The 21,889-nt window shown below is 38.6% G+C and overlaps 2 protein-coding genes across 2 annotated transcripts; one reads left to right on the forward strand and one right to left on the reverse strand.

Moving 5' to 3' along the window:
• Nucleotides 1-6,988: 6,988 nt before the first annotated feature.
• Nucleotides 6,989-11,674, forward strand: LOC111237983 (proteasome subunit alpha type-6). Its single transcript, XM_022767323.1, has 7 exons — nt 6,989-7,164; nt 8,370-8,464; nt 9,225-9,306; nt 10,071-10,226; nt 10,493-10,671; nt 10,867-10,961; nt 11,458-11,674. The coding sequence occupies exons 1-7, from the start codon at nt 7,089-7,091 to the stop codon at nt 11,513-11,515; spliced, it is 741 nt and encodes a 246-aa protein (XP_022623044.1). The 5' UTR covers nt 6,989-7,088; the 3' UTR covers nt 11,516-11,674.
• Nucleotides 11,675-13,175: 1,501 nt separating this feature from the next.
• LOC111238330 (NF-kappa-B inhibitor alpha-like) lies at nt 13,176-15,496 on the reverse strand. Its single transcript, XM_022767783.1, has 5 exons — nt 15,189-15,496; nt 14,515-14,620; nt 14,181-14,388; nt 13,714-14,063; nt 13,176-13,607 (listed from the first exon to the last, which is right to left on the reverse strand). Exons 1-5 carry the CDS (start codon nt 15,419-15,421, stop codon nt 13,578-13,580), a joined length of 927 nt encoding a protein of 308 aa, XP_022623504.1. The 5' UTR covers nt 15,422-15,496; the 3' UTR covers nt 13,176-13,577.
• Nucleotides 15,497-21,889: the final 6,393 nt, after the last annotated feature.

Genomic DNA, 21,889 nt, shown 5'->3' on the forward strand with positions numbered 1-21,889 from the left:
TAATGCTAGTTAGCAATGCTACAGTCAAGTGAAGACATAGATAAGCCTGTTTCTGTTACATATTTTGAGCAGATAGGAACATATTACATTTGGGGCTCCATACTATGCCACTAGCCATTAGCAACTTGCTAGTAAACCAAAATAAGCGACTAAAAAGTTAGATATAGCCCTATGAAACATAAAAGAGGAGGGAATATATTTGTTGGGTGGTCCGAAGAACAACTGCAACTGTAAGTGGTGGGCAATTAAAAAGACATATATATTGCTAATACGTTAGCCATCAACTAAAATTAAGGTGATAATATGTCAGTGTTGTGTTTCCAGTTTGTTCCACTGAAAAGAAGGGGCCTAAAAGTCTGTTACCTTAAAAAATCAACTTTTATGTATGCAGCATTCCTGAAAATGTGTTGAACTAAAAATCAACTAAAAAAATCAACTAAATAAAGTTGTTGCAAATAAGTGAGCTGTGTTTTGGAAGTTTTAGCCAGTTTTGTGGTTTGAGCTCAACAAAGTGAAAGCCTTAGGGCAAGGAGTAAAGTTGCAGTCGCTGTCAGTGTGTGAGTAAAATCCTGCATGTCTGGTTTGGAGTGCTATCAAATGATGGGCATTAAAGGTACACATAATGAGACAGTTCAGCATGAGGCACAGGGTGATACAGTGATCAAGGTATGAGGCACACAGCAGACAAAGCTTACCAGTAGAACCTGATAGTTAAGGCCTGTCTGAATACGCCTGCTGGTGTGTATTGAGAAACACTGTGCAAGGTTCACAGACTCAAAATACCAAGAAATACTTTGAAAAAGAAGAAGAGGTTTTGGGTTTCCTGCTGCCCTGTGGTACACCGGAGTGAGACATGTTTAAGGTTGTTTTTGTTGTTTGATGCCCCCCTTTGGACTTCACTCACTCTTCACGCACTCTTCACACTCTCCATTTTACTTCTGTGCACTAGACCCAGTTCTACTGTGGCAATGTGCATATGAAAAGCCTATTGTAGTTATAGAATCTAATTCAATCTATCCATCCTACAGGACAGCTTTGTGGTTACAGTCAGGGACAAGAGGAAGTATGTGGGAGTAAGCTGGCTGTCTAAAACAGCAATTGATCTCACCCACCATTCTGACATCCAGCCATGTGGGTTTCTTTTCATATCTGTATTTTTATATTACTTTACAAGCTGTGCACAGACAGGAAGGGTATTTATTTTGAATTAAAAGGCTCAGTCTCTGTGAATATCTATGTTGTGTCTGTCTCAGGGATTTAATGTGCAGGTTATTTCAGGGGCTTTTCTTTCATGAGACATTTATAGTAGAATATGTGGGTTAAAACCACAGATATCCCCCCTTCCATGCTGGTTCTGTTGTTACCGCAGACACCCATTTTCGTATAGTTCACACAGAAAGGTCAGCTGATGAGGTCCCAGTCATCTTTTAGTCACCATTCATACAGTCAATTCAGACTCAGTTTTTATAGGAAAAAGGAGATGTTACAGCACAGCAGATCGGTTCAAAGCAGGGACACAGTGGTCACCGTATTTTCTCTTTTGTATCTCATTGAACCTTACTGTGCACTTCTTATTACCATCATGATAACCTTTTACCTGCAAAAGACACCTTTGGTGAGCTACAGCCTTGAAATAACTTGGTTTTACAGAAACCTGAGACACAACATGTGTAGAAAAGCTTTATATACAGCTTTATCATACAGTTTTACGTCTGTCTGACAAAAAAGCAGAAAAAGCACATGTCAAAGCATACAGTACAACGGTAGACTAAAAATAACTTGCATTCAGCTCTTGCCCTTGGCATCAGTTTAAGGAAACTGCAAAGTCAATACACCACATGACTAGGTTTAATGACCAATTTTCCATCTGAAATTCATCTGATTCAAACACTGCCCTATGGATATTTCAGCTGACTGTATGAGTATTGTGATGCATCAGCTACATTACATCAACATTTACGTTACTTCACACAGCACAAGACTCACGAGCCTTCACAGTCACATGGATCACAGCACCACTGCTGCCAACAGTCATCATGTACTTTTTATTATTGACCCACTGGTTTACGTGATAGGCATCAACACTTGTGATGGGAAGTATCACTCAGCCTTTGAAAACATTTGTATAATTTCCTCTGGAGGGAGCTTTCCAAAAATTGAAAAGGAAGGAAACAAACAGACGTGGGAATTCAAGAGGCACTCAGGGTTCTAGTGAACGACAATACTGAGTAGAATTATGGAAAAAGTAGGATCAAGTGTTTTTGGAACTTGACTCATACTATGAACTAAAAGTCTACATATCTCAGCTGCATTGATTTTTATCATTGAATCTGTCTCTCAAAAGTCCCCCAAATCTATGAAACTTCTATACTAAATTATTGTATTACCCCCATAAACATTAAGTCTGTATTTTCTACAGTTTTCTATCAGTTTTACACTTGATTTAGCACTTAGTATAAGTGACATTTACACTTTTATTATTTGATTATATGTTGTGATCAGATCTCAACATGCAAATTAGTGAGGTGGGATGGGCAGACATGTCAACAAACAGTGCTAGTGACGGGCCTAACTGATAATTAAACCATTTTCTTGCAAGTTGAAACTTGTTAACTACAACTACTGCTTGTATTTATTTTTTGTGAGTTAGGTAACCTTTCACCTTTCTCAGCAGATTTTTTTTTCTTAAGATTGTGATCACACTGTACAGATTAAGGGACATCCAACGATAGTACAAGTCAGACCACCACCAGATGATGTCTGATCACGCTGCGCACTGCATGCATTTATACCTTGCATTAATGTATTTTTATTTTTCTAGATAGGATATCCAGACACAGGTTGCATGTTAATGCCAGATGTAAACCCTCCAACCCCAGGTATGACATAAAGGAGTAAACTGATAATGATTTGAATTTGCATTTTCTCTGCATTATTTCCTTCTTTTCTCTGACACAAATTTAAAATCCTGTATGATTTCTTGCATCCAGGTAATGACCTTGTATTTCTGCAGAGAGTAACTGGCAGTGCAGCAGTTATGCAAGAGCTGAGTTGTGTTTTGCTTTCTATTCGAAGGTAAATAAGTCAATTTTGTTTTTCCTCTCCTCCAGTCTCAGCGGGTCTCAACCCAGTATTTATCTGGAAGATCATGAGAGGAAGCTCTGACGGGAATTTGGTCATAAAAGGAAAGATATTACCTTAAGATATTACACAAGTGGAAGATGGACATGATGTGCCAAAAATAACGGCCAAGAGCTAAATTTCCTGGCAAGTTGTTCAGTAAATAAAAGGCTATTATAAAAAGTGAATTAAAGTAGACTTGACCTAGCTGGAAGCTGATCAACACATCGAAGGCCTAGATAAAGAGAAGCTGGGGTAACAAACGTTCAGCTGGAAACAATACAAGCCTGTGTTTTCCAGGTTCTGTGTCAATAATCTTTTTCAAACAAGTGGAGCGAGGAGAGTTTGCTCACGAGACATACACCAATAATTTATGACTTGAGATCAAGAGCTCGGGGCTTTATCCATAATATAACCCAGGTGTGATTTCATTTAAAAAGCCTGGCATGTGTTCAGTGCTGCGGAGTGAAGCCTTTCTACCCTCTCCACACTTATTGCGCATGTTAATCTGCATAAACTTCAATGTCACTACACCGTAAATATGTTGAAACTCTTCTGTCTCACTGTTATGCAACCAGTCCTGAATGACAAGATTCTATTTCATTTCGTTCACATGACGAGTTTTGCATTTCAGTCTAATACCTTAATTTCCAAAACAAGCACAACAACACTAATTGCAACACACATTGACTGTGAAACTGTGCTACTGTGCAACCACTAGGATGTTTGCAACATGACAAACCACTAGATAATTTACACGGAAGGACATACAAATTCTAAAGAAGATTTCTGTCATAAAAGGAAGCGAGCACACAGCATTTTTATCACATACATGCTCTGTAGGCTTATATCACTTTTGCATCACCTTACATTTAGGTCATTTTAGATAAGCTGTTCCTAGAAGCTGCACACTGCATTCAAATTCTTAGAAACTTTGTGTTTATTGTGAACAGTAAAATATAATTAATATTTTGTGTTTTTGAGTTAAATTAGATTGTCTGCTTTATATGTGTATGCTTATACAATAAAGAAAAATGTACATAGTTGTTCTGGGCAGGGGGTTGGACTGAAACCCAGATAGAAAAGAGGGTGGAATACTCAAATAAAAACATCAACAGTTATGGAAAGAAAAGCTGTTAAAAATGTTTTACACAAAGTGAGTCAAAACCACTATGTCTCGTTTTAAGTTATGAGGGTTTTCAGAGAAAGAAGGCCTCATCATACTAATGTTTCCTTTATTACCTAACATCTAAACTTCTGTGCTTGGAAAACATTAGCCAGTGTGAGGCTTTGCAATGTGAAAATGTATTTTCATACATGGTGGAGATCCCCCCCCCCTTGTACTCCAAAGATCAGTCCCACGCTTCTTCTCTGAGACCCGTGGGTGGGGGTCTTTCTGGTTTCAAATGTGAATACAGTGTGCAAATGCTGCACCGCTACAGTAGGAAAGAGCTGTGCTCTTGTGTAGAGTAAGAACTGAAGCTGGAGAAGAGAAAGAGAGAGCAGGGGTGGGGAAGAGGACAGGAAAGGGGGAGGAAAGTGAGAGGTATGAGGACAGAGGGGCATCGGTGGGGGCGGGGGGTTTGCTAGGTTAGGTCTAGGTTGTGAAACATCAAAGCAAAGGATGCGCAGATGCTCCAGCAACATAACCTAGAAGCATTTTAAGGTTTTGCCTTTTAGCCATTTATTTAACTTAAAATACATTTGATAGATTGTTAATTAACTGATTGATTGATTTAAATTCTTGTATTGTTGTACTCCTTTCACTGCATATATTGTGCTGTTTCTTTTGACTTGTATGTTTTCTCATTTTTCTCTTATTTTTCATAATGTAAATCCTCACATAGTTGTGAGGTTTTAACATAAGCCCTAGACGAGTTTCTTACTTCACCTGCACATCCACTTCATAGAAAAACTATAAACAATGTATTTGTAATGGTTTATGTGTGTGAATAAAATCAGTCAATCAAAATGAATGTCTTCATTTAAATTCTACAACTCATACAATGAATGACAAACGTGTTCATTCTCTAAAATGATCCAAAAAATGCATATTTTGGAGTTACAATATCCATATTGGAAATCTATTTCTTTATCCCTCTGCAGCACCATTTAGTACTTGTGGTTGTGAAGGAGTGAACAAACATTTAGCAATACTGGATTTTGCATATATTTTTTGATGATTAACTTGATAAAATACCTTATTGCATACATGGTGTGTAATTGTGTCATATTTGGTTCAGTGGTTAATGCAAGTACTTTCATGTATGTCATCACTGATCACATCACAGACTGTATCGCTTTTAAAAATCGGATAATGACATGGCAACCAAAGATGGGGACTTTTTGCCATAAAACCATATGAGAACATTTTAAAAGAAATCACTTGTTGGCATCGCAGACCTAAGATTCAACTGCTTATCTCTGATCATGATACCACTCTGAGTAGCTGTATGAGTCATTATCTGAATGTGTTAGTAACTTATAAAGAGGAAGCAAACATCCTCAGTTCAGCTGTATTAGCTACCTGGAGACAAAGGGGAAAATCCCAGATGACACATGCACATTTGCAGATTTTTTTCAGGAGGAAGGAAATAGGAATTGAATGCATATCAAGTGATCCGTCAGTTATTTTGTTACACGAATTGAAAAAAAAAAAAAAATCTCATGTTTCATTTAAAAGGCAGGATTATCTTCCTGTGGCTTGTTATATAATATAGAAAAATAAACCTGTGGTATGGGCCATGGCTGCTACTCTGCTTTCACTTTCTCACAGTGATATACAATTGCAATTTTAGCTTTTAAATGCAGGTTATGAAGAAATTATGTTGGTGTCTATATCAGGAAAAAGGAATAGTAATATAATAGCTAATGTATCAGTAAATCTTGAAACTTAAAAAACAAAATAGGCACCAAGGGCTGACAATAAACAGTAATAAAGTATATATACAGTATATATACAGTATATACCACCTTTTTGAAACTTACAGTGGTCAACCCTTCTTAAGATATGTTAGAAAGGTGTTGATTCAACTCCAAGGTGATTTTTGAGGCAGTAATTGGTGGTGGTTAATAGATGTTCTTGGAAAAATAGCATTAACAACTTACCATTCAGACCAAGTCCACTGACTCACCCGCCTCCTGTCACCACTAAAAGACAAAAGTTAAATATTATAAGGTTCACATACACCAGACATTGTGACTAATAGGAAAAGCAAATGTGTCACTTAAGATGCACCTTTCCAAGTGTTCCAGGAAGCCAGCATTTCACAGTAGGGAAGCACAGGTGTAAATAATAGAATGCATGATTGGCTGTCACAGAACAAGGCCATCGTTAATGTTATCAGTAATACCTGTGCTTTTCCTACTACAGTATGACAAGTCAGAGTGTCTGCCTATATCTTATGCTCAATCCCGATTTACACACTAAATGTATGCACTATATAATATTTATTCAGAGCATAGTATAGTTGTGCAGTTGGTATAAAAGAAAGCAACATACTTACATTGTGTTATATCTTAACATGAAATGAAAAAAATACTAATTATTTGGTTTTTTACAGATCCCATAACCAGTTGTTATTTGTTTCGTTATTTATTTCAAATGTAAAATATACTAAAATAGCAAATAAGTGTTCTGTAACAATCAAATAAGTGTAGCTAGTAGTGTATAAATTAAGCTATATTTCCCTCTGAAACATAGTGGAGTATAAATCAGCAATAAAAGGAAATACTCAATACCTCAAAATTGTCCTTGAGTATAGTTCTTACTTATTGTAGTAGTACTTGAATACTTCTGAAGACACAGCATGATAGTATTATATCACCATGGAAACGAAGCAGACCTCTCACACCGGATGAAGTTCCGGTGCCTGCAGTTCAACTTCCGGGTGGAAATATTGTGCATGAAGTAAAATCTGCTTGCAAATTCATTTGGACGAACTTCTCGGCCAACTAAACCGTGTAAAATGTCCCGAGGCTCAAGTGCAGGGTTTGATCGACACATTACCATCTTCTCTCCGGAGGGAAGACTCTATCAAGTCGGTCAGTATGTGGATGTGTTCAGACAAAAGCCGGTTCGAAGGCTCACTTGTTTGCTAGCTAGCTAAATGCCCTGTCATGGTTCGCCTAGCTTGGCTTCTAGCTGTTAAATAACACCCCGCCAAAGCGAAAGTAGTGTCATATACAACCATTAAAGTTTTACTTATGCCGTGCGAATTGTTATTTTACGTCTATTTTTTCGGTAGTAGCATTAAACAAAGCAGAGCGAATCAAAATAGCTAGCTGGCTAGTAGGGTAATTAGCATGGTTAGCATTGCAGTCAAGCAAGCTGATTCATTGCTCAAAGTGTCAACTTGCTACTGAAGCAAATGTTACGGTTCTGGAAAGTTTGTGAAATGCCACTTTTAATTAAATTAACTTTATCATGATAGCATTTTGTCGCAGTCGCCCCAGTGTTATGTATTTTTTAAGTGTTACGGCAAGAAAATCCCCTTTAAATTACGCTGGTTGTATGTTTTGCAGGTCGGTTTTAGTTTATGAAATTGATCTAATCTCTTCTTAAACTGAACTGGACATGGACAGGACTATTGTTGATGTCATCTAATCAACAACAGTTAGGAGACAGATCCTGAAGTTGCTCCACAAGCAGCAATAAACAAAACAAATCATTTAAATTTGCTGTAATAATAATAAATCCCGTTCAGCCATAAATTAAACAGGTAACCTTCATTTGGATGCAGCATCTGATGTTGTCAGTAATTCAGTATCAGCTGACCAATCAGATCGCACCTGAACTGGTTGTCCCAAGTTTTCTGCTGAGCAGTCTGTTGGTGTATTGACTCTACTCTCCTAAGAGGTGAAAACTCCAGCAACACTTGCAGTAAACAGAAGAACTTTATTAGAACAATGCATATCGGCTTGTGGCTTGTGGTCTTCATCAGGGTCATGATGGCCTACTCTAATGATGGCCATCATGACCCTGGTGAAGGCCACAAGTCAAAACACAGCAGTCTAATAAAGCTCTTATGTGTACTACAAGTGTTGCTGGAGTTTTTAACCTCTTTGAACTTTTTCTTTAGATGAAGTAGGTGAAGTTGTGCCAGAAACCTTACTTTGTTTCTACACCACTTGACTCTACTTTACAAAATTATTGAATGCTGTGCTTGTTTATTGCTATTCCCTAACATTTGTTACTGTTGTCAGATGAAGATGTGTCAGATGAACATGTATTGTCTGCTTATTTGCAGAATATGCTTTCAAGGCCATAAACCAAGGTGGACTCACATCAGTAGCAGTCAGGGGGAAGGACTGTGCGGTTGTTGTAACACAGAAAAAAGTACCGGTGAGTTGATATCAGGTTGTCCTTTTCATACTGCATGATAGTGCTGGCACTGTGAGTTATGGGAACTCACAGTGCCAGCACTATCATGCCACTGTGACAAGGTGCATCCTCCTGCATTCATGACCTTTTTCCTAATATGTGGCAACATCCATACTGATATTATTTATTAATTATTCATGAGAAATGTATTACTGTGCTCTTCAGTTTCTTTCTACTGGAGAATCTTAATCTTCTGTGAAAATGGTTCACATTTTATATTCAGACTATATTTATCATGTTTAAAAACACATCAACTATGTAGTTTGTGTGAAAAAAGTAGAAATATCGCTAGATGTGCATCATGTTTTTAGAGGCCAAAATGTGCTTTAATATGTTAAATTGTTTACTTTGTCTATTGCTTATAATGTGTAGTCAGATTTATATCATGCAAAATTTATATTATATGAAAATAATACTTTTTTTATTTTCAGAAATATTTTCTCTCTGATAAGATAGAATTTTGATGACCATATTTATTTTATTCAGTTTTCATTGATATCATTTTGTATTTGCTTTAGATGTAATTGTATTTACACTCTTGGTTATTTGTATCGCTTAATGTTTACAGAGGGTGTGATATTTATTGATATTTAATGGATCCTGCATGCATTCAGATCACTGGAATACCCATAGATCTAATTAATTTGAGGAGTCAAGTAAATCTTTTGAAAATGTTGAGGCTACCATCACATGTTCATTGTTTCTTTCTTCTTTGAAACAGGACAAGCTTCTGGATGCCTCCACAGTGACCCACCTTTTCAGAATAACAGATAATATTGGATGTGTAATGTCTGGGATGACAGGTGAGAAAAAGACTTATGTTTATACAATGGAGGTAACCAAGACATTTAACACTGTCTGTTATAGATCATTAGAGTTCATTGTTTTAGGTTATAAATCCTGCATTTTATCTGTTAATATAAAAACTTTAAAAATCGGATTAGGTGGCTTATCTGGTAGAGCTCATACCACAAAGGCTTAGTCCTAACTGCAGACTTTCCAGTCTCTCAGTGTAGATATCCAAATAAAGGCAACAAATGCCCCAAAAAAATCTGAAATACACAATTCTGGGTTAGAATTTGATTTAAAAAAATATCATTGTCAGCACAGACACTCTGTGGGATTTCCATTTCTTTATTGTCTCACTCAGAGGGTGCATACTGAGCAGCTCCTTGGCATTTTCCTCCCATTCTTCTCTTTACTTCGGTTGTCAAAGCATTTTCTGAAGCATTCTGAGAGTTGCTCACTTAGTATAAACTTCACTGGTTAGCTCAGAAGACACAGCAACTTTTCAGTAAATGGGAACAATGGGAAAACCAGTTTAAACCCAATTTAGCTTATTTTAAACTCATACATCATTTGACCTTTCTGTTCTCCCCACTCACGGCTTTTACTGTTGCTGATGGTTCCTCTTTCCGATCAACGGTTATTTTTGTCATCAGAACTGACTTTCTATGGATATTAATATTTACTTTAAACATTGCATTAAATATTTGAAGCACCACTCTGACTGTGTGACAGTTTAATGGATTTTTTGAAACAAATTGCCTACTTTTCTCTCCTGCAGCTGACAGCAGGTCCCAAGTGCAGAGAGCTCGCTATGAGGCCGCTAACTGGCAGTACAAGTACGGTTATGAGATTCCAGTGGACATGCTGTGTAAGAGAATTGCTGACATCTCACAAGTCTACACGCAGAACGCTGAGATGCGACCACTGGGCTGCTGTATGTATTGATTTTTTTAAATGATTATTTATTTATTTTTTGGGGGGTATCAAATTCAAACAACATGGAAATTCAAGCTGACTTACGATAAAAGAATTTAATTTGTTTTTGCATTTGAAATGTGTCCTGATATTTCATCTGGTAGTTATTAAAGTTTATTCTTCGTCTGTCAGTCCTCGAAATATTTCTTGAATTGTCATGTTAATAATTAACACAGAAGCCAAGTCTCACTGTCCTTCTCCTCTCTGGTGCCTGTGAACCTGCAGGTATGATCGTGATCGGAATAGACGAGGAGCACGGCCCCCAGGTGTATAAATGCGACCCCGCAGGCTATTACTGCGGCTTCAAGGCCACTGCTGCAGGAGTTAAGCAGACAGAAGCCACCAGCTTCCTGGAGAAGAAAGTGAAAAAGAAACTGGACTGGACCTTTGAGCAAACCATTGAGGTATGCATAGTCTCGTTATGCTGATGTAGTGCAGGTAGATAGGGGAGGAGTATGAATGTGAAAGTAACCTTAAAGGTGGTTTCCAGCTGCGTGGCTTCTGATTTTGTTGCCGTTATTGTCATATCAAGTAAATTATTATTATACGATATAATAAAGACATCATAAACCTGATCTTCCCCTTTTTCTCCCCTTCAGACGGCAATTTCTTGTCTGTCAACCGTTCTCTCCATTGACTTCAAGCCCTCTGAGCTGGAGGTGGGCGTTGTCACAACGCAGGACCCAAAGTTTAGGTAAAAGACTGGGAGTACATGATAATGTAGCAAAATGTTTGTGGTGATTACACTCTGTAAAATGAGATGAGCAGCTACCAAAATAATTTCTTATGTTTTTTTAAAGAGAGAGAGAGACTGTTTTCACAAACATCTCAGCCCATGTTGTAACATGTGATCATTCTCACTGTAGTATGTTGGGGTCGGGGCTGCAACTAACAGTTATTTTCATCATCAGTTAATCAATTCATTGTCTCTAAAATAACATAAAACTGTCATAAACTGTTATAACTTCCCACAGCATGAGGAGATGTACTCGGATCCCTACAAGATATTCAGTTTATCATTATATATGGCACAGAAAAGCATCAAATACTCAAATTTGGATGAATCTAAACTAACCCTAATTTTCTGTTAATCAACAAACCAATTTATCAATTGTTGCAGCTCTAGTGAGGGTCAAAACAGATTTTGTACATGAAAATCATTCTTTTTAATTGTTTTTGTTTTCCTCCAGGATTCTGACAGAGACTGAAGTGGACACCCACCTGATGTCCTTGGCAGAGCGGGACTGAGCGAGCAGAGACGTGTCACCCGTTGGATTAAGTTAGAGCATGATGGAATATGCAGTTCCCAGAAGGAGGCCGGTGTTATCTTTGTTTGCTGTACATTTACCCCCACTGTTTCATTCAACAATAAAAAAAAGTTTTTGGAGTAAAATAACAATTGTCCTTGATATATATATTTATTGCTTATTGTGGAGCTTGTGATTTCTTTGCACATGGAGCTGTTTGCATTTTTCCAAATTTAATTCTTTTGCATCACACAACAGACTTAGACTTACTTAGTAACCCCTGGCCTCGTGAACTAATTCTTTTAGTTTCATCAGCTGTGTTTTCATCTGTCAGTTGAGTTTAGCAGCAGGGGGAAATGTTTATGGAAACATGAGCGTGTGCAGAGCTCTACCTCTGAGCTTCCTGTTGTGGCTCAGTGCACTAAAGATCACATGAGAAACCTTGGTAGTGTGCAGAGGTTATTTTACTACACACTGAATGGTGTAGACCTGATTTGACCTCATTTTCTCTACATTTTTGGCTTTTTTTCTTTTCTTTTTTTTCTTTTTTTTTTTTTTTTTTTTTTTTTTACACACGCACACACCTGTAGCATGTCAGAAATAGATTTCTTGAGCTTACCGGATATATCATACAGCACGAGTAGTTTCTCTTTGTGAAGGGAAAATTTGTTCCCCATGACAATTCAGAGTGGTTTTGACAAAGCCGGGGGGAGGGGGGGGCTGAGCATTCTAGTCAATGACCCTGTCCAGCTCAGCTTTGAGACGCTTTTGTCATTACCAATGATCAGAAATGATGTTAACATGTCATCGGCTTAGATCATTTCCCATCAGTCACATCCCATCACTTCTAGTCCCCCTAACTTCCCCCTGCGCTCAGAATCGGAAACAAATCCAGATAAAATATGATTTTTCTTATCCCAAATGTAGTCATAATTTTTGGGACTTTTTTTTTAATAATTAATGTTTACATCTCTTGTGTAATTTCCACTGTGCTTAAGAATCAGCAACCTGCTCCTTGGCCCTTGGAAACTCCCTCTGCAGTCCTGTACAGTTAATGTTTACAGCCCTGAGGGCAATAACAGAACACTGTATACACAGCTATTGCACCTAATCACTCAGACATTTTCAGATAAGCATTGGTTCCAGCTTTACTTCATGCTGGGAAATAAAGCAAATGATACTCATTATTTCAGGTAATTCCTGCCTGAAAAACAACAAAGTTTCCTAATCATTTAGACAGGAGTAATACTAACTCTCCGAGGCACGTTTTCCCATTTTTGTCAAAGACATTTCCTCCTTACAAAATTTCCTTGGTGGTTCTACCCGTTGCCAGTTCCTCGTTGCTATTCAGCAGTAGTTCCAGGGCAGGGCGGAATATTTAAGTACATTATGTTCCTCTTATGCTGCCCAGGGACTTTCAACGCAGTGACTCAGAGACCCGGTGACCTCGCCCCAACAAGGAAATCCCAGACTGTTCCAAGAGTCTGAGTGTGATCGTTTTTCTCTGTTTATGTTTCACAAGTCTGGGTGATGACGCTCTTCTTCGTCACTTTTTGTAAGTGAGAAATGCTTCATGTTCAAAGACAGATGGTAAAAGAGGCGTGACATGTAAGGAAATTAACCTATGCAAAGTGGAGGAAACACACCAGTCAGAGTTCTTTATATTCATAGACTTCTTTTTATTCTGAGCATTTTTTGTTAATAGTGTTTAAATCCACACTCATATGTACAGGTACAAAAATAATATCTCTGTATTTACAATATATTACAAGTCTGGTATATACACATCAATATATATTTATACAGTATACAGAAGGACTACATGGAGGTCATGGTCTTGCTGTTTTCTGGTTCTTGGCAAAGAGTTCTGTGATGCAGACCGGCTTTGACCTCACTGGACGCCATCTTCATTCATGTTTGTGATCCCAGGGCCAGCACCTGTGGACTTGGACCTTGGACGGGGACAAGCAGGCACTGATTTGTCCCTCGTTGGGGGCCGTGGCTGGGGAAACCCAGTAGCAGCTTCACTGTCGTTCATACCAGCGGTAGAGAGGTGGTTCTGTTTACTTTCCGAACTTTATGTCGTCATACAGCTGTAGGGGAGAAATTAAAAAAATCGTTAGGAAACCATACTTTAAAGTCATGATTATATGAAATATTTTCTTATGAGAGCTTCATAATTCTGAATCAGATACTGACCTCATCCTCTGACAGGTCCAGGTCCTCCATATCACTCTCGTCTGAGTCACTTTCGGGCAGCTGCCTCAGCTCCTGCGGCGTCTTCTCATACAGCTGGCACCGGATCTCTTCGTTCTGGCGCCCGTACGTGAGGTGGTACGCCGTGAAGCCGCCGTAGTTCAAGCAGTTAACGTCGGCGCCGAGGTTGAGGAGGCAACGGACCAGTGTGGGGTTCTGAAGATCCACGGCCAGGTGGAGTGCCGTCCGTCCACTGCATTGTTCCTGTGCGTTGATGTCTGCACCCAGCTTAACAAGGTTTTCCACCAATGAAATGTAGCCATTAATAGATGCCAAGTGGAGACAGTTGTGTCCTGGGAGGAGAAAAAAAAAGTTCAGTTATAAACCAAATTTAAGAAACAGGCGCTGCCACAGTGAAATAAAACAATCTTTGTGTGTAAGAGTTTTGTTTCTTTTTTTCCAATACTTACCATTGTAGTTGGGGAAGGACAGGATGGAGGTAAGGTGGCGCTGGCAGTTCTGGGTAATGACACCGAAGCAGGCGAGGGAGCCCCTCTTGCAGGCGATGTGGAGAGCCGTGTTCCCACTGTCGTCAGCCAACTGTGGGTCGCAGCCGGCCTTCAGGAGTTTCTCCACCAACTGGGGCTGCTCTGTGATCACTGCTAGATGGAGGGCAGTCTGGGGAGAGGAAAAAAAATGGATATTTTATTATTATTATATTCCACTTTTCATGTGTGTTCTGAAGAAGAATAAAGTTTTTATTCATCTGAAGATCAATCATTTGTGTTTTATTTTGGTTGTTACCTGTCTCTGGTGGTTCTGTACGTTGAGGAAGGGGTGATTGTGAGACAGCTTGATCATCTGGAGGGCATGATCAGTGGCTTCATGAATGACGGCCAAGTGGAGAGGCCTGAGGAGAGAAACAAAAAAAGATGGAGGTTAGTTAAAATGATGCTTTTCCAAAAAAAAAAAAAAAAAATTACACACAGAGGAAGTGGTTCCAGCCAAATAAGAAAGAACAAAGCCTGAGCAGTGGAGCGTTTCGCAAGAATGGAGTTTTGTCGGGTTATTTCCACCAGTTGTGGTTTGACACATCTGATGCTTTATCAGTTACTGGCAGCAGGCCAGGGACTTTCCTGAACGCGCAACGCGGACTTTAGCACCGCCCAGACTGCTCTCTCAGCCAAAGTACACACACACACTCACGCACACACAGACACACACACACACACCAAGTACGCGCTGTGCTATACACACACACACACACACTTTTTTTTTTTTTTTTTTAAAAGGCCACTTGTTTTCGTGCAGCTTTCATGCAGCTTTTCATATCTTTCCAGTGCATTGAGTTTAAAGTTTAGATGCTGCGCACTTGTGCAAAACTCCCATTGAATATAAGCAGAATTACCAAACTTGCAAATGCGTAACTGCAGTATTCATTATCTACAAAAAAAAACAAAAAAAAAAAAAACACTTACGTGTCACCATCGTCAGTCACTGCATTTCTCCAAGGCTCATATTCCTCTGTGGTGTGCTCGTGTGTGTCCACATTCATCTCCTCAAACTCGTTCACCAGCTCGTCCTCTTTCAGGGAATCCAGGCCGCTGTCAAAACGGTCCTCGTGGCAAGGCAGCATTTTCCCGTGTTTGGGCTCCATGTTGTCGTGGTTATAATCCATTTGGTTGTGGTTCGAAACTCTTTGCACGTCCATGGTGACTTTACGACTCTGACAAGAAGCAGACACGTCTATGTGTGAAGGTAAGGGCAGAGTGGTGCAGCTGAGGGAGGCGCACTGGGTTTTGTGCGCTCGCTGGGCGGAGCCTTGGCGGGGATTTCCACTTGACTTATCTTTGAAAAAAGCAAGGGAAATCACACTGAGCTGTGCTTTTGTGAAAAAAATCCCCCCCTAACAGACTCAGAATGAAAACTTGTAGTTTCCTATTAGACACCTATTTTCACCTGTGATGTAGGTTAGGGGACATTATTTATTTCAATGAATGAGACATGATGGGCATGAATGAGAGAGACATCCCCTGACTGGCTCTTGAAGAATTCCCTTCTGCACTGGGGAAATTATCTTTTTTTTTAAGTGGCTAACCAAAGTAGCATTGCATATTTTCCATTGGCCTAATTGGCCAGACTTAAATTAGCTTTAAAGAGAAACATCCAAGTTTCCAAAGTGAAGTACAATTCAAAATTTACACTGAATATGAACCTGCACCTACACTATCAACCACATTGTCTTATCATATAACTGCTATGGAGTCTGTGGTTGTCCTTATCATACAAGAGATACATGTAATTTTACTTGCAAAGCACATTAATATTTTTGCTTCACCTCAACATTAGCTACAGTCTCCTACATATGTAAATACCACAATTTATGAAGTAAGACAATGTGTTAATCAAATTTTGGTTGTTTCTTTACCGAAGATGAATTTTCAACATTTGTTTTCCACTTAGTTTGAGCTATTGAGTTAAAGCATATTCAAATGTATGCATGTTCTGCAGTTTTTGATTGTTATGACCAGGGCTGTAAATTAAGTCTTTTTGAAAGCATAAAGAAATACACATGGTGCACATGCTGTAAAAATGACAAAAAATCTACACTTCAGGGGGGCAGACAGGAGGAGGTGGCAGGATTTCCACACTTGTGTTTCTGTACACGGTTACGCTTCAGAGTGAATTTACGCAGCAGACCCACTGCAGAGGAAGAAGGGGGGAAGATTCTGAAGTTTCCTCATGGAGACTCCCTGATGAAACCAGCACTGCCTGTTCCACAATAGGATGTCCTGGACTTACCCATCCAGCACTGAACATGCTTAAACACACCTCTGGAGATAAAAAAAAAAATAAAAAATCCTGGAAAACACAGTGTTTAGTCATGCAGACAAGTAAACTCTACTCTGACTTTTTGTGGGAATTTTGACTATTTTCCTTTGATTATGTCTTTCCTTATTATGTCTTTTTTGCCTTTATCCTACTGCTTTAATGCAAGTTTTAAAAAGGAATTTCCTTTGTCTTTCAAAACATGGTGGCAAAAGTGTGTGACAGAGCTACCTGCCTGTGCTCCCTTGACATTTCAGATAAAATTCCCAGGACCATGTCTGTTTACACTGTGAAAGGTGGGCTTGGTGAAAACATAGCAACAGTATCCAAGAGCAGTAAAGCATTCACACCTCTATGGGGCGATACTCAGTTGATTGCACTATACAAACCAAACGGACACACGCATATACACACCCAGCAGGGCTGTGATGTCACTATCTACCAGCCTACTGTATCTCTCACACCAACGTCACTCGTACAGGCGCACACCAGCTCCTGTGTGTCTTGGTTGAATTCCACACATACTTTAATGTCTGTCAAGTATCACAATGAGACATCTGGGGACAAACTGTTCTTGCAGCCTTGTGTTTTTTTTTCTCCTTTTGCCAAGATTGCGTGCTGTGTCTATATATGGTCAGATATTCACCCCACATGGGAAATACTGGGACTTCCACTTTACATGTTAGAGAATTTTTTTTGTCAAGCTGTGCAAGTGCTCTTGTCTCCACTTGCCTTGTGTTTACTCTTGGTTGCTGTGGCAACCAACCACTGAGAGTGCACTGACGCCAGTTCAGCGTCAAGTGCCGTACATTGCCCTCTGTCTGCGTGTTGGTAAAGCACCACTTATCTAAGTCAGTAAAGTGCCTAAGGGGCAATCACACCCTGTCAGCAAAGAGCTGATCTCATGATACTTCGCATTTTCTGAATTGAGCCCCTAACACCAACCTCACCCTGCATTCTTTTTAAAAGAAAAGGGGCAGTCTGTAATGTCTATTGCAACAGCACCACAATAAATTCTGCTGTCATGATTATTTTAAAGAAAAATTATTGTTCAGTGTTGTTAAATATAATAACTAAACCTCCCATTTTATAATAATAAAAAAAGAAGATTACATAATCATATGCATTACTTCCCCATACCTTACATTACACAGTACTATAGGCAGCAAACATTTTATGTAAGAATGCTTTACGGTTGTTTTTTTTCTTTTCTGCAACAACTTAGAAAGATGTAAAATACTGTTGATGAAGAAGTGGGGGGAAAGACAGGGGAAAAGTCAAATAAATTATTAATACTGAAATTACATCATGGCTAATTTGTGAAACTGAAACACTTGTAATTTCTGGAGAGCATCTACTATTTACACTTGAAGGAATAGTTTGACATTTTGGGGAATATGCTTCTTCACTTTCATGCCCAGAGATGAGAAGATAGATACTGCTGTTGTGCGTTTACGCTAAATATGGAACTAGAGTTTGGAGGCAGTTAGCTTAGTTTAGAGTAATGAAGGGGAAGCAACTAGCCTGGCTATCAAAGTTTTAAAAAATACACATACCAGCACCTTTAAAGCTTCATAATTAACATGTTATCACTGTTTATTCTTTACACATACTACAGAGATACAACATGTTAATTTGTGATAGCATATTTCTTTGTACCTTTGGATAGGGTCAGGTTAGCAGATAGCAGTGCTTCCAGTCTTTAAGCTAAGTTGCAGTAAGCTAATAACCCCTTGACTCTGATTACACAAAGTTTAAAGACACATCTGTATCTCATCTGCATTTGTTGGTGTACAAATAAAACAAAAGTATTATAATGTGTTAATTATGAAGCTACAGAGCTGTTGGTAGCCATATTTTTTTTCTTTGCAGAAGGCATGCTAGCTGTTTCCACAAGCCCTTAGCCTTATGGCTAAATTAAGCAACTAGCATAGTGGCATTATCTTCTAATTAACTCTAGCAGGAAATCAAGTGAGTGCATTCCCCAGAATTTTCCCTAAATACTGCATTTGACCAAGCACATATTTCAAAAATGTAAGAAAAATGTAAATTAAATCTAAAATAAGCAGTAGGAAATATTGCTTTCTATGAAAAGAATGTCAGTGTCTAGGTTATACAGCTATATGATTTAATATAGAATCTGTCATACCAGTAGGTCGTATCAGTGAACTCCACCCAGCTCAGCTGTCTAAAAATAGCTAGAGCTTCCCAGATGTGTGCATGTCATTCGTGACAAATTTCCTCCTGTTTCGGCAGGAAGGTATCACTCCACTATTACAGTAATCAGTCAGTGGACACTTACACTGCCACCTCCACTCATCAATTTCTTTTCTTTTTTTCTTTTCTTTTTTTTTTTTAAATTAACTTTTTTTTAATCAATTTAAATTTTAACTTTTTGGGGCAGTTTTTGCCTTTATTCAGATAGGGACGGTGAGAGAGTTACAGGAAAGTTGGGGATGACATGCAGCAAAGGGCAATGGCCGCTGCGGTAAAGACTGAGTCTAGGTGGTACGCGCACTACCAGTTGAGCCACAGGAGCCCCCCTCCACTTGTCCATTTCTTGTGTGGGCTCAGTGACACTGCAGTTCTATGCCCAGAGTTCAGACAAAATACACCCACGTTATATTTTCAAAATGTGTGGCTTGATGTAAAAAGGAGTATTTCAGTATGGCAGCGTCACACATGGCTGTTTTCCATGGCTCGTATTAAATAATGGGTAGGCATGCTTACTGTTTAATGCTATGAGTCAGGCTGTTTCTTTGTCAGAGGGACTTCACCACAACCATACTTAATGAATTGAAACATTATATGTGGTTCTTATCTGATGTATTCAATGTGCACTATTACATGATTTTAATAGTGTCATATACATAAATTAAGATAGTGTGTGTGATTTTTACTCTCATGACCCTACCCACTGATTTCATTCAATGAATTGCAAAAAGAGCAAGGTATGTCATTAACCATATGTGCTTCCCAGAACAAATAAAAAAAACGTTTCCATAGCCTACCTGTAAAAATAGAACAAAGTTTTTCCCTCACAGTAGCATGTGATGGTCATAGTTAAAGGGTGGGAAAATATTATGTTTCGACATCTTTCTTGTGTCGTAGCTTCTGAAAAAGTGGCTGAAGACATCAGAGAGCTATTGATTGAAACTTTCAAAGTGAGGTGAAAAACTCTGAGAACCTCCCCTTTGTTGACTCAGTTTCGCGCTGAATGTGCAAATGCATATTTTTTCGGGGAAATGTGGGTGTTTTTCGGAGAAGGGGTAATACCTTTATTTCCCTTCCCAGGCATTCCCACGGTGTTGTACGCGCACACAGAGGGATTAATGTATGCAATATGATCTGCTGTCCTACTGCCCTACTGCCACCAGGCAGTTCTCAAGATAATTGAGTCACTATTAGGTCCCCAATTGTTGGTTAAGTCTTACAGCAACATGGAAACACATAAAATTTTCAATTCAACCAATTTACAAAAATGAAAAGAAAAGTTTCAAGATATTTGTTCCTGAGATTTCTGATTTTTCTTAAAAGAATTGTTTGGTATTTTGGAAAATACTTTTATTTATTTTCTTGCCAAGATTTTGATGAAAAGAGCAATACCACTCTTCTCTTAGAGCTAGCAGCATATTAGCTGAAAGCTGATAAAGACTGGAAACAGGGGGAAACACCTAGCCTGATTTTGTCCAAATGAGCAAAAAAAAAAAAAAAAGAAAAAGACCACTGATGGAAGGTTGAGATTTTAAAGTCATCACCATGAGGTTGCAAGGCTATCGGCAGAAACAGTAGGACTGCCCTCGCCTTGTTTGTGTAAGCCTTGATGGCTTACACAAACAAGTAGCTTCAGAAGTACTCGTATAGGTAGATTTATTTTACCTTTGGGGCGAGCCAGGCTAGCTGTCTCCCACCGTTCCCAGTCTTTATGCTTAGCTCATTTTTGATGCTCTGGCTTCAGCTTCATAGTTACCATACGGACACGAGAGTGGTATCTGTCTTCTCACCTAAATCTCAACAAGAAAGTGAATTAGTGTATTTTCTCAAAATGTCTATTTTTTCAAGCTAACCTTTAAGCGCTTACAATATATGCAATATAGTTTTAAAGATGATTTATGTATTAGTGAGCCTTAGAGGCTGTAAGATCTCAAGCTGTGCACACATAGAACCAAGGGCTGTTTAATGCAAAAGTTAAATGAGTTTAAACATGATCATTAAAATTTCAATATGATTTTATAATGGTAAGGAGGAATGCTAATGAATATATATATATTGAACAAGCTGCAGATGTAAGAGTGTTTTTGTGTGAAGCATTGACAGAAGGATCTGCAGTAGCTCAAAGGAGATAAGATAAAAACATCACAGAGCTACATGTTTGTTTTTTTTGATAGTCGTTTTTCAGTGTTTTTCAAGTTTGAGGTCATAGATTTATATTGATTACACATTGTTATCACAGCGGTGACTTTCATGTGAGCGCACATGCAAAGCAGTTAACACAAGGCAAAGAGTATTGGACGGAGAACTTTTTCTGCGGTGCAGAGACACAGTTTTCATGCAGCTTTAAGTAATGAAATTGGAAGAGAAGATGCAGTCAACCATAAACTGTGGCTCCGTTTGGATTACTTCTCATTCTTGAGCCTTTCTTACATTCTTTCATGTGCAACTTTATTGATTGTCCAGTTTCTTGCCCAGATTGAGCAGTCTCTTCTCTGGACTGTATGAGACTATGAGAAAAAAAAACTTCAGTATTATGAAATAAACCACAAAGACAACACACTGCACCCAAAATACAAATTAGAACAGCAAAGTTTCCTGACACATATATATCAGTGTGAAAATGGATGTGACTGGCAGTGTGCTACACACCACGGAAATAGTGAGACTATACGAGACAAACCGCAAATCAAGTGAGCAAAATTTTTCACTTTAATATTCTCATGTGCATTTTTGCATATGGTGAGGTTCGAGCAGGCCCTCTGTCTGTTAGCTTATGTATCACAAATAAAACTCCACCTTCTTGTTTTGTCTGTTGATGAAAACATGCTTTGGTTTTAGTTAATGCTTAATGTTCACTCAAATAGAGCAATATATTAATGAATTAAAGCATTTTTCTCATATAGCCCATAGCCAGGACTGATGTTCTTTTTTAAAGTTTCTTCTTCCTATCTATATTCCTATCTATATATCCAGTTATCCACATTTAAATCATGTTCTTTTGATTAGTCTAAACTTTATATTGCTTCTATTTAAATCACGAATTCTTCCAGTTTCAATCACAGGATAAGTCACACTCTCCAGGAATGAATTAAAATTTAAGAAATGGGGAGCTACTATTCAAAGGTCTTTATCGCTC

This window comes from Seriola dumerili, unplaced genomic scaffold, assembly GCF_002260705.1.
Source record: "Seriola dumerili isolate Sdu_G_001 unplaced genomic scaffold, Sdu_1.0 BDQW01000025.1, whole genome shotgun sequence".
Classification (NCBI taxonomy): Eukaryota; Metazoa; Chordata; class Actinopteri; order Carangiformes; family Carangidae; genus Seriola; species Seriola dumerili.